The 13,946-nt window shown below is 31.9% G+C and overlaps 2 protein-coding genes across 2 annotated transcripts in view; both read left to right on the forward strand.

Annotated features, from left to right (window-relative positions):
* Positions 1 to 1,817: 1,817 nt before the first annotated feature.
* On the forward strand, positions 1,818 to 9,430 carry LOC119830163 (myotubularin-related protein 2). The gene is made up of 13 exons (XM_038353066.1): positions 1,818 to 2,063; positions 2,358 to 2,546; positions 2,806 to 2,880; positions 3,163 to 3,348; positions 3,814 to 4,029; positions 4,404 to 4,540; positions 4,945 to 5,070; positions 5,381 to 5,462; positions 6,038 to 6,208; positions 7,057 to 7,264; positions 7,767 to 7,984; positions 8,365 to 8,516; positions 9,112 to 9,430. Exons 1-12 carry the CDS (start codon positions 1,938 to 1,940, stop codon positions 8,509 to 8,511), a joined length of 1,881 nt encoding a protein of 626 aa, XP_038208994.1. The 5' UTR covers positions 1,818 to 1,937; the 3' UTR covers positions 8,512 to 8,516; positions 9,112 to 9,430.
* Positions 9,431 to 12,369: 2,939 nt separating this feature from the next.
* LOC119830144 (sarcosine dehydrogenase, mitochondrial) overlaps positions 12,370 to 13,946 on the forward strand; it is a 7,870-nt gene continuing 6,293 nt past the window's right edge. Inside the window, exons 1-3 of the mRNA XM_038353039.1 lie at positions 12,370 to 12,496; positions 13,066 to 13,176; positions 13,469 to 13,611. Of these exons, the coding sequence (XP_038208967.1) occupies positions 12,370 to 12,496; positions 13,066 to 13,176; positions 13,469 to 13,611 (381 nt within the window). The remainder of the gene's footprint in view (positions 12,497 to 13,065; positions 13,177 to 13,468; positions 13,612 to 13,946) is intronic.

Raw genomic sequence — 13,946 nt, forward strand, 5'->3', positions numbered from 1 at the left:
CAAGTACCTTAAGATTTTTAGTTGTATACATTTTTCAAGACCTCTCGCTAAATTTTTCGCATCGTTATTAGTAAACTGAAATTGATCTCTACGATAATCAACACCAATATAACGCAATTGGTATGTAATATGAAATTCTACCAAATTATGCAAACTACTTAATGCTGCATGTAGGGATATGTGATCTGAAATATATATTATAATTGCGTGATTTATAAATTTTCCTGTGAAAATAAGAAAATGTATCCTTTCGTTGAGCTATAATTTTATCATACAAGTAGATATAAGTAGATATTATAGGGTTTGAACGTAAAAAACAATGAAAATGATTGATTATGGGACTAGATTCGAACTCATTTCCTTAGCAGGCCTCTGGCAGGCCAGGCTTTGCGTTCTAATATTTTGTATTCTCAATTCTTAAATTAAAAATTTATAAAATTGCATTTTCAAAACAATGTCATAATAAATAATATGAAAAGGGGTTATGTAATCGTAAGCAGTATGCAATAAAAGACAATATAAATTACTACCCCTAGGAAATACTTCTCCCCGCTTTGATGATGGCTTGCTTTCATTTTTTTTGTATGATGTTATTAAGTCAGCCATCTCTGGGGAAGTTATCCTTTGAGTAATTATATCGGCTGGTACTAAACTTCGTAGTGATAGCGAATATATATATGGCCCGCACAATTTCACCAAGTTCTGTATCTGCAATAAAATATTGTAAAGATGTTAATTAATTTTGTGAACTTATTTGGTAATTTTTGTAATATGTATGACCTTTTCTGGATCGTATAGACGTGGATTCATGTTTTCAAGAATATCAGCGTAATATCGCTCCATAAATATGTTTATCCATGGTTTATTCTCCATACTTTCAATATAATCGGACCACTTCGAATAATAACATCGTTTCCAAAAAACGTCATTTTTTATATTGTCTACTAATATTTGCAGTGGAATATTAGTGCCTAGAATTTCCAAAAAATATTCACGATCCTTTGGTATAAATTTTTCTAGTTTTGGGGTACCTGTAGAAGAAACATATTTTTTGTTAAAAAATTCTTTACATTTGCAAATTTTTAAGTGTATTTACTTACCACACCAGTCAGTATTTAATCTTTCAATACAAATCATAACAAGGGTTTTTGGATGTTTAATATCCCATGTAAAATCTTCTGCTTTTAAAACGCGTTCCTTTTCTAGTCGTGCAATATTTTTGTACGTTAAATAAATATTCTTATTAATACTTTCCGGTAATTTCATGGTTATCAATTATTAAACATTCTATGTGTAACCATTCGTGGTGAAGTAGGAATTTTAACGATGATTACTGTTTATATTGTTACTATAACAACGTTTATATAGTATTAATGTAAAATTTTTAATCAACTTGCTATTATATATTAATTCCAGTTGCAATATGTAACCCTAGAATTCCAAATTTTGAATTTGCGACGTCTATCATTATTGTCATTACCATTAATAATACAAAACGTAACTCATAAAAAAAGTTAAAGCTAAATAAAAATGGGAAATTATGATAAGTAGAGCAACATCATGTCGCGTTTGAATGATGATTGTCTATAATCTATAGTCTAACTATATTCTATAGAATGATCTGAAATGAATAATTAAATATGTTCTCGTCATAATTAACCAACACTAGGAATAGATTTATAACTAAATAGAGAAAAAGCGACACATTAGATGTTTTTCATCAAATTTAAAATGAAACAAAGATATTTCTTCTACGAATGCGATAAATATTATTAGATCCTCTGTCATCTGTCAACAAGTTTTTGTCATTTGTCAATGTCAATAGCTTAACATTTCCAATTTCTTGTTATAAAAAATATTTATCAAATATTGATAACATTATCTCAAAGAAGAAATTTATAAATCATTTAGTAGCTTGGATATTACACATTCTTACAATGGATAAACATAATAGTTCAGAATTGTTAAATTCAGATTTTTCGCTGTCCAAAAATGCCAGTTCCGATTCATTGGATTCGGACTCCAAATCTAGTTCATTGAATTCCAAACACGGACAGGAATCCGTAAGTTTCCAAATAGGCCTAATTTATTCCTCAAACTGTTATTTATGCCTTACTGCCACTTCCTGGATTCATTGAAATAAAGGTCCAAAGTGGAATCATTGATAGTGTCTTCACTGTCTCTCATTCTGCAACAATGAGTAAATCTATGCATGTTTGTTTGTTTATAAATCGAATTCGTAGTCAAAGGCAGCACAAAGAATTTTCTAAGGCTTGTAATCAGTCAGCCCATCTAGAAGTGATTAAGCATAATTTATGAGTGTTATTATTTTTAACAGCTTTTTCTTTTCTTTACAGGCTCATGTCCTGGGAGATATTCAGCTTCTGGATGGAGAGAAGGTGATGGGAGTTGCTCGCGATGTAACCTATCTTTGTCCATACAGTGGTCCATCTAGGGGAGTCCTCAAAGTAACAAATTATCAACTGCATTTCCGACCTACTGATGCAACATCTTTGCAGAGTACATTAAGTGTGCCTCTTGGTGTGGTTAGTATAAGTAAAAATTATTTGTATTAGTTAATATATCATTTCACATTTATGTGTTAAAGTTCCCATATTAATATTATTTCTTTTCCAATACATAGAAAGTAGATATATATTCCATTTAAGTAATATCCAAAATACTGGTATTTTTTATAACAAAATTGTTACAGGCTTTGTTACAGCTTAGAAAAAAATGTATTAATTGAAATATATTGTTTGTAGAAATTAGCAATGTTATCATAGGAAATAATTCTCTTCGCAGGTATCTCGTATTGAGAAGGTTGGTGGTGCATCATCTAAAGGTGAAAACTCATATGGCATTGAAGTATTTTGTAAGGTAATATCTAGAATAATAATTCTTAATCTAATTATTATTGCAATCAGCAATACACATACATACTATTATGACTACAAGGCGGTATAAGGATTGTCTAATCAACTACCGTTTGTAAAGCACTTTCTGAGAAAAAGTTATAAAAAGCATTACTGTATTATTTCGAATATGGTGTATCAAATAGTGTATTGACATTATTTTATCACTTTTTAATTGATTCTAAACAATCTAAATATATTCAATAGAATGTAATTAAATAAAAATCCATTTTTTTTTTATTTAAAGGACATGAGGAACTTGCGTTTTGCTCACAAACAAGAGAATCATTCTCGACGCGGAATTTTTGAGAAATTACAACAGCTTGCGTTTCCCCTATCACATAGACTGCCAATGTTTGCATTTAGCTACTCGGAGAGTTTCCCTGAAGATGGTTGGCATGTTTATGAACCAGTAACGGAGTTGAGAAGAATGGTAAGTGTAAATTGTTCTGTATGTCATAGTGTTCAATAAATAAGAATGAGGATGTTTTATATATGAGAAGGTTTATCACACTATTTCTACAGGAATCCAACAAAATGCATCTAATTATTTGTTTGTTTGTTGTAAATACAATATAAATATACAAGTATGATACTCTATAGCTTACAGAATAGAACACAATACTTCATATTATGATATTGTGGTGACAAAGCTAAATTAACAGTAAACTGGCATGAAATAATAGCATGTTGTATGCCAGTAGCCCATTTCCTTTTCATCACCCTTCCCAGTCTATGCCTTCTTTCCAGTCATCTATCCTTTCCTTATCCCTTGCTCCTTAAAAGCGGGCAGCTCGTGCAATGTTCATGGGCGGTGGTGATCGCTTACCATCAGGCGAACCACCAGCACAGTTGCCCGCTATGAAAAAAAAATAAAAAAATAAATTGTTATTCTCAGGGGGTGAACAATGACATGTGGCGTATAACGCGCATCAACGACAAGTACGAGATATGCGACAGCTACCCGTCGGTGTGGGCGGTGCCGGCTGCGGCGAACGACGAACTGTTGCGTTCGGTCGCCGCGTTCCGCTCGCGCGGACGTATTCCCGTGCTGGCGTGGATACACCCTAGCTCGCAAGCCACTATTACGAGATGTAGTCAGCCGCTTGTTGGGGTACGTACTTGCTACTGTTAATTATATTCTAAATATTAAAGGCTGGAGTTTTTTTTATATTTTACTGCCTAGTGGTTTGTAAAATAAGTGTAGTTCCCATTGGTTTTGTTTGAATTATTATTATCAATTCGGATTTGTCTTTTTTTAAATAAAGTTATAGTTAGGCATTAGGCATTATAGTGATAATTATAATTAAAGTTATAATGTCGCCCAATAATTTGTACTTTCCTTTTATACAATTTATTCTGTATCTTTTGTATCATTCAATTTTTATACAAATATTCATATATGTTATTATATATATGAATATTTGTATGAATATTTTGTTATTATATGAATATTTTGAGGGTAACATGAAAACTTTTATAATTCAGGTGAGTGGTAAGCGCAGTAGAGAAGATGAACGCTACATACAGTTAATAATGGATGCCAATGCACAAGCTCATAAACTGTTTATTATGGATGCCCGACCCAGTGCAAATGCCATCGCTAATAAGGCTAAAGGGGGCGGGTAAGTTGTTTAAATTTGTTACATGTATTTAAGTTTTATTATTCATATGCTATGACAAATAATACTCTGAAGGATAGAAAAAAAATAATAATAAAAAATACAAAAGAGTTTATTTTTTCAGTTACATAAGATAAGTTTACACATTTTCAGTACATATAAATAAGTGTGAGACTGGTGCCTAAACTAGTAAAGTAAAGTATGTTTAAATGAGAATTCTGTACAACACATACGTTTTTTTCTTTTATTAATGTATGAATGTAATATTAATTAAGTAATGGACATTTTAGATTCATAGTTTTTATCTGCAATTAACAATATTTCTACAATTTGTAGAATTTCAAATAACTCCGTGCTATAGGAGCGGTAGTTAAGAAAATAATATATAATTTTGATTTACACAATAGATATGAATCTGAAGACGCCTACCAGAATGCAGAACTAGTGTTTCTGGATATACACAACATCCATGTCATGAGGGAGAGCCTCCGTAAACTGAAAGAATTGTGCTTCCCACAAATTGATCAAACTAGGTAAGCGAAGGAAATATAATTAGTTAGATTTAAAAATGAAATCAATGTTTTAAGATGTATTCACTCGTAACAAAGTCCAAGGTAAAGTTGGACACTTTCGTGATGAAAACCTATCCTATGTCTTTTATCAATCCTCAAGCGATCTCTGTAGAAAATTTCATCCTTATCAGTGCAGTGGTTAAAACGTGAAGACAGGTCGGATAGACAGACAGTATTCCTTTTTGAATAAGCAACAATATCTTGGTATCATTGTATACCGTTAAATGATTTCAAAACAATTTGATTGTTTATTGTCATTGTTTTTTATCAGGTGGTTCAGTGGAATAGAGGCAACCTGTTGGCTGAAGCATATAAAGTGTATATTAGCGGGCGCCGTGCGTATTGTCGATAAGGTCAGTGCATTGTCATTTTATCTAACTTTTACTTGAAGGTGACAGAGGAAAATGAACTTTTTGACACATTTCATATAATATATATATTTTTACAGTTCAATTATTATTTGTTGTAATGATGAATTTATTTATATACATATGTATATATATAGGTCAGTCAGTATATATATTACTAGCTGCGCCCCGCGGTTTCACCCGCGTAAGTCCGTATCCCGTAGGAATATCGGGATAAAAAATAGATGTTGGCCGATTCTCAGACCTACCCAATATGCTTACCAAATTTCAGAGGAATCGGTCAAGCCGTTTCGGAGGAGTATGGCAACGAAAACTGTGACACGAGAATTTTATATATATAAAGATAATTTATTAGCGATCCGCCTCGGTTTCAGCCGGGATGCATATATAGCAATCAAAGATTGCATCCCTATCGAACAGTGGAAGAATTTTTGAAATTGGCCCATTAGATCCTGAGATAAGTGTGTTCAAACAAAAATCCTTTTCAGCTTTAAATTATATCATTGGTCAGTCAAAAATATAATTATGTGTTTTATGTAGGTGTATATATTTTTATGTAGGTGGAGAATCACAAAACATCAGTATTAGTACATTGCTCTGACGGTTGGGACCGAACTGCACAGCTCACAGCATTAGCAATGCTGATGTTGGATCCGTACTACCGCACGCTCAGGGGATTCCAAGTTCTTATTGAAAAGGAGTGGCTATCATTCGGACACAAATTCCAGTTGGTAAGATAATATATATCTACTATATAAAAATAAGTCGGGTTTTCCCTCCTGACGCTATAACTCCAAAACGCACGAACCGATTTCCACGGTTTTGCATTCGTTGGAAAGGTCTCGGCCTCCGTGAGGTTTATAGCAAAGAAAATTCAGGGAAAATTTCAACAGAAAAACGGGAAATTCATTTTTCACATACAGCCATCTGGTAGCGAAACGAAGTTCGCCAAGTTTGCTAGTCTTGTATATATGTATTAAACTGATTTGTATTTTTAAAGATTTTTATGTAAATTACGCATTAAGTAGGTATGTTATACAGAGAAAGAGCGAACATAATAAAAATGATCGGCTGATAACTTGTCTTGGGCACTGTGAAATATCGACATCGTGAAATTCATAAATATATTTTTTGTGTGATTCCTATAAGGCATCATTAGCATTTTATGGGTCGTATTATACAATAAAAGTGGTATATTTTATCCAGAAAATGTCTCATATTAACAGACTGCATCTGAATAACTGTTTTATTTAATCGAATAATGGAACTGTAACCCAATTGTTACCTAAGTCAAATTTTGGCAAAAACTCATCGTCTATCTGCTTTGTTGGCTAAAGTATTGACATAGATCATAATAATGATTACATAATATATTAAATTCATTTCGATTCAAAAGTGCTACAATACGAAGTCTAATTTAATAAATAAATGTTATAGTTTGAAAATGTAGTTCAAGCAGTTAAAATACAGAATATAAATGTCTGCAGCAATATAGACATGTATATTTGATCATAGCAATGATTAAATCTATATTTTATATATAGATACCGATACTATATTTTATTTTATATAATTCCAGCGTATAGGGCACGGCGACGAACGCCACTCGGACGCGGATAGATCGCCGGTATTCGTCCAATGGGTGGATTGCGTGTGGCAGTTGCAGCAGCAGTTTCCCACTGCGTTCGAATTCACTGAGAGACTTTTGATAACGATTGTGGATCATCTGTACTCCTGTAGATTTGGAACGTTCCTGTTCAATACTGAAAGGGAGAGGGTGAAGGAAGGTGGGTGATTAAGTTTTTGTTGATTGAATATGTCCTTTGAAGTTGGTTCCTATAAAAATGATGATTGTAATTCAATCTTGATATTGCTATCGTTTTGGGGTAATGAATTTCTTCTGAAAACGGTATGATTTTTTTGAATATGTCTTATTTTGCACACACTAGAAGTGTAAAAGCATCGTTTTATCTAACAATACTTGGGTAAAATTTTGTGTAAGTTCCTATTTTTGTATGTTATTTAAACCCTTTTCGTATAATTAAGTATGCAGGTATATGAAATGGTTTTATATAACATATTTGGTCCCTTTTATATAATTTTTACTCTTTTAATATCAGTTAACTTAGAAAGTTTTGGCTGGTTATATTATTGCAAGGCAAGCTCTTAAATAAATAATACCTTTTATACGCGATTTTTTAATAATCAATGGTAACCATGTTAAATTTCTACTTTGTAATTCTTTTGGTACCATAACACCTTTAACATATTATTTCTTTTGATTTCTAGAAATAAAAACCAAGACAGTATCACTGTGGTCTTATATAAACAGCCGACAAGATTTGTACCTGAACCCACTATATTGGGGTCCGTCTTCCTTTGGACCCAACACGCCGCTTTCGCCATATTCTAGACCTCAAACTGTTCTGGTACCGGTAGCTTCTCTGAGGATCATCAAGCTATGGAAAGCGTTATATTGCAGGTGGAATCCAACTATGAGGCAACAAGTAAGATATTGAAATTAATAAATTTTTAATTACATGCAGTATAAAATATATTACAAAATACTAATGTTTCTCTTGCCTTTTGGGGTGAACTCGCACAAATACCTGATTTCTTATAATTGTGCTTCATATAGTATTCATTTGGATTCAAAGTTATGAATTGTAAAAAGAAAGAAATGTAACGTTATTAATCACATTAAATAAAACTTATAATAATTAAATAAAAACGTGATAAATCTGTACATATGCACAATGTGTGTTTACGTAAACTAATCAAAATTATAAATTGACTTTTCATATTCACAGTATTATTAACTCGATTAATTAGAAATATTTTTCAAAAGCGACGGAAGTGTGGTCATTACAAAGCATTAATTCACCAGGATCCCATATTCCAACGTACACGGGAGCTGGTAGCGCTGCGTGCGCAGCTGGAGGCGGCCGCGGCCGCTGCGGCGGGCGACCACGCGGCGCGGCAACACCGCCTCGCCCTCACACCGCCGCGCGTTGCCAGTCCGCACCACGTCTGAACGAGGTATTCGAATTTTAAACTGGAAACTTTTTTATTTGTGTCAGCTATTTTTAATGTCCCGTGTATAGATTCCCTACCTTTTACTTGATACTGGCCAATAGTTAAATCTTCTTGCCCTAGGAGAAAAAAAACTAATAGTTTCTTTTTAAACTGCCAGCGAATTTTAACGTAGTTATATTTGAATCAAACAAACAACATGAGAGTATGGGAAATATTCAATGGAAAACTAAGATATTCCTTGGAATTGGTGAAAGGTATTAATAGCTAGTAGCTACATTTACATTTTACAGTACGATGATTAAATGATCAATGTGTTATTTTTCAAAGATTTCGCTTTAGTTACTTAGTTATTATAATTTATATACCAATCAGCAACACCAACGGTATTAAATTTGAAACTGCGACGGCCGTTTATAAGTCGCGCTTTTTCACTCTCACGTAAGTTAGGGGCTCTACTCTTTGTGTCGGGCAATTACCTGACTTGTCCTATTTTGGTGCGTATAATATTCTTAAAGCACTTTAATTTTGGTGCTATTAATTATAATTAATCTTATTTTTTTAATACACGAATTAATGCAAATATTTTATATTGTTTCAGATTTTTTATCATAAATGTATAAGAGAAATGGAAAGGATGAAATAACTCTAAATGTAAACAGCACACCTAAATATCTACTTCCAAGTAGCAATAAGTAAGAATTATGTTTAAAGATTCAGTACAAAAATAATATGTTAGTAAAGTGGTCAGATATTCTCTAAATAACAACTGCCATTGTTTAAGTATTATTTTATAGGTTTTTACAGTAAGATATTATGTATTGTTATTTGTAAGTAGCTTTTCGCTTAAGCTTAATCTCCAAAACACTTCAACAAAATTTAATTTACATATACATATAGCATAATGGAAAATGCCATCCATTCATTGAAAAGTTCAAAAGCTCAGACAGATAAACAAAGACTCGAGAAAACAGTTATTTCTGAAAGCACATAGACATTGGACGGTATTTTCTATTGATATATTGTGTGTATTAGATGCAGAGAGGGAGTTGGTTTATTCCATTCCGGTTTCCTTCAGGTTGAAACTAGGGTAAATAGAAAAAAATTGCCTTTAGATAGTATAGGTTAAGATCTCTGTTATTTTATGCACGAAGTGATAAGATAAGGGGTTTATAATATGATATTTCAGTTTTACTTTAAAAGTTTATATTAAATTGTCTCTAGAACAACATACGTAATAAATATATAGATTTTTTTTCATTTTTGCATGTCGAAATTATTGATAAGCAAGATTTTATTTATAGAGACCATCGTTCTGGAGGTCTCGGAGTTCTCGCAAAACTATCTTCCTTTGTGTCTATAACTGTAATGGACATTACGTTTTACGCGTCATTCGTTAAATAAATACAGTCGAAATGTTTAGATTTATAAAAAATAAAAATGAAAAACAAATTTAAAATGATTGATTGTGATGATTCACAAGTTATAAGGTAGGTATTTCCACAAGCTTTCCCCTTACGGTTACGCCCGCTTAGTCACATGGAATTCAGGGTTGACATATGTCAACAGGGTATGAAGTAGCCTATGACGTTATCTAGGCTGCCTTAATATCTTCAGACAAAAATCCATCTCAGTGTAAAACAAACAAGCATACACATTTGTCCTACTAATATTATTAATACGAAAGTTGGATGGATTTTGTTGGTTGGATGGAAAATCGATGTATGTATGGATATTTGTCGTTCTTTCACGCGAAAGCAGCTTATCGTATCTATATGAAATTTGGTACAGAGATAGACAGCCCATAGGCTACTAAATTCCCGGGTACCACGCGAGTGACGCCGTAGGTTACAGCTAGTATTTTATATTTGTACTTGGATTGTATTGATTTGATAATTCCAAAGAAGCAATAATGCATGAGCGTAATTTAAAATGAAGCAGATTATTTTATCGTTATTTAATATGTTTAAAACTATGTCAGTGAGTGTTTTGAAATTTTAGTAAGGTGCTTTATTTTACCTTATCAATTTTAATGTATGTTTTTCATCATTTATGTAGTTTTAAGGTCATTTATTTAAAGTTTTGGCATGTTTTTATTGTAAAATTCCCTAATCTAAACGCAACTTGTTATTTAAGAATAAAATATAATTTAGAGTCGACTATTATATAAATAGCCTTGATAAGAACAGTATAATTCAGCATGTTTTATTTTGTACGAAAAACGTTAATAATTGTAAATAAAATAATAAAAATATTGGCGGTTATATTATTGTTTTTTTTTTCATTATAAATAATATAATAAATAAATTAAAAAATAAACCCCCCTACTGACGTAGTCAGGTAATATACGTAGTTGGAATAAATGCACAACAAACTGGTAACTACGAAACAGTCAACTGATCCTGATAAATGTTACAAATTGTTATTATTTACAAATTTACCAGATTCTTTTAAATTGTGGAAATTGGATTTTCCGTTATTGTCTTATGTATGTACTAAATGTACTATGTTCTAAAATTTGGGGTCGGCAAAAATTTAAAATTTGAAGTTTTGATATTACAGCCTTGTGAACTTCTTGAACAAAATTTACATTTTTAACTCCCGCAGCTAAAAAGTATGGTGTTATAAGATTAAGTTTGATGTCTGTGGTATCGTAGCTCTCAAACGGATGAACCGATTTCGATGTGGTTCTATTTTAGTTGAGAGCTGGTTTCCTTGCGTTGGTTCTTAGTTATGTTTGATTTATATTGGATTAACAACGTAAGAGGATCAGCTGTTTTCCAAAATGATATAGTCATTTTTGCTCTATGATAACTCTATTAAGTGCTTCACGCGTGCCCGTGTAATTTTTAAATGATAATATGGTCGGCGTTTTTTTTTATTAAATGCTATTGTATATTATTTGTAACTCACAAACGGAAGTTTGTGTACATACCTACATTTTTTATCAACATGAGCTTTCTACACATTTAAACGTTTATTAAACAGCTTTCTATTAATTGATATATTAATATTGTATTATTAAGTATTTATTTACTTTATTTTATAGCGTTTGATATTGCTAAGTTTAATTAAATAAATCAAAATGTAGCTCTATATTTTCCTTTACAATATTATGCATGACGACTTAGTCGAACTTTGACTTATAAAGCCACTAACATCTGATAAAATACGGGCCGCTATTATTATGTTGTTTACTTCTTGTTACTATCGGTTCAAGTTTTCACACACACGTCAACACTACGTAAAAAATGAGCAATTAAAATCATTGTGATAACGCAAGTTGTTTTAATTTAACAAAAAGAGATTGGTTATAATTATACATGTTTCACAATTCAACGGACCAAAATAAGACCTAATGGATTATGAAATTGATCTATCTACAATTTAAATTATCTTAATTTTCAGTAGAGGTATGCAAAGATCATATTTATGCAATCTTGAATCCTTTTGATCCTAATCAGCTAACGGCGGACGATGGCGGACGATGTTCTGCCAGAACAGCTTTTTTACTCCAGGATATAAAAAATAGTTAAGAACTTCACGAATATACAAAAGATTAATATAGTATTATATTATATCTTCTTTTCTCGTCGCTTCAGAATATACGTAATATTCTCATCTTTATATCTGCATAAACAGTATTTATCAACTTGAGATTGATAGGAGAGCTCGTTATTATTAAATATTCAATAGATAAACTGAGTGTCAATCTGTACGGTCATATCTAAACGAAAATGATTAATTAATGTTAATATTATTAAATAATTACATTTATAATAGAAAGACGCGTAAAAATATTATAAACACTTCTGTGCTTAACACGAAACACCATTCATTTGGTGATTAATACATAAATATGTTTAAAGTGATGAAACATGGATATTTAAATCCAAAAAGCAAATTTTTAAAGGCGGTGAACATCCGAAAAAACTTTTATACAACGAAGGGGGAGGTAGTGACGTCAGCAGATGTTGTAGTTATTGGTGAGTATATGACCTATAACATTGCCCATAACACTTTATTGTAGTATCATATTTTTAAATAATTTATAAATAAATTATAAAAAATTATAAATTATTTAAAAATAGTGCAGAATCTATCTCAGATTTATGATCAACTAGTTACCCGTCCCGGCTCCGCCCGGATATGAAGATTATTTTACCCCTAGGAAGCATTTAATCCGGATAAAATCTATCATATCACCCAAGTCAGCTCATACCCTGTCTGTATAATATGTATAATTTCATCAAAATCCGTTCAGTAGTTTCAGCGTGATTGACAGACAAACATCCAAACAAAGAAACTCACATTTATACTATTGGTGTGAAGTGTGATTTAATCTGTTTACTTCATCTGTGTCGATCAAGTAACTACTTACCCAAGAATGTTTTTATATTCTTGCTTTTCTACCTAAAGAACATAAGTTTATTTTTACGTTACCTAACCTTGATTGACCTTATAAGAGCTGGGCGCAATTATAATAGATGCTATTTTTCTCTAATTGAGATTCTGAGGATTTCAAATTTATATGAAATTTCTTAATGTTGCATAGGCGGTGGAATAGCAGGATGTAACACTTTGTATCAGCTATCTAAAAGGGGAGTTAACGCTGTACTCTTAGAAAGAGCTAAAGTAACCAGTGGGACAACATGGCATTCTGCAGGTAAGAAAATGTATAAAATTCTGCCCGTTTTGAGGTTGACCTGGAACAACAACAAAAAAAAAAATTGGCCTCTATCGCAGAGGAATAATGTAGCTTTCTCCTTGGGAAATAATTTTTCAAATGGGTTCTGTTATGGAGACTATTTAATGCAAAAGAACTGTTAATATTTTCTCATTCCAATATTTTTGTAAATATAGGTCTGTGGTGTGCCGCGTCGGTTGCAGTATAAAAATCTTTTTCCCGCGTCGTTCTAAATGTTATTATTTGCATATATAATATAATGTAAATGCAGGTCTGGTGTGGTCTTTAAGGCCTTGCGATTTGGAGATAAAACTATTGCAAGATTCAAAGAGCGTTTACAGAGGCCTCGAAAAGGAAACAGGCGAATATGCTGGATGGATCAATAATGGTGGCATGTTGATCTCTAGGAGTGAGGTAAATAATATAAAAATATTTTGAACGAAGACTCTAACCTTTCTTGTACGAAAAATAATTACAAGCCAGAAGTTCTACTAGTGTGGTACTTTACATATATTATTAAGTCTTCAGGGACGGAATTTGTCATAATTTAAATATTATAGGATACGAATCTACGTGCTTGTGAAATATTTACAACATTTATGTAAAAAATCGAGTGTGTTTGTAATTTTATGTGACTTATTCATAAGGATATATACAATTATTGTATATAAAATACTACATTAACTACCTATACATGAAATAAATAATTTCCAGATCCGCACTCAGGAATATTATCGTTTACAAACTTT

The sequence above is a fragment of the Zerene cesonia genome, chromosome 11, assembly GCF_012273895.1.
Source record: "Zerene cesonia ecotype Mississippi chromosome 11, Zerene_cesonia_1.1, whole genome shotgun sequence".
Classification (NCBI taxonomy): Eukaryota; Metazoa; Arthropoda; class Insecta; order Lepidoptera; family Pieridae; genus Zerene; species Zerene cesonia.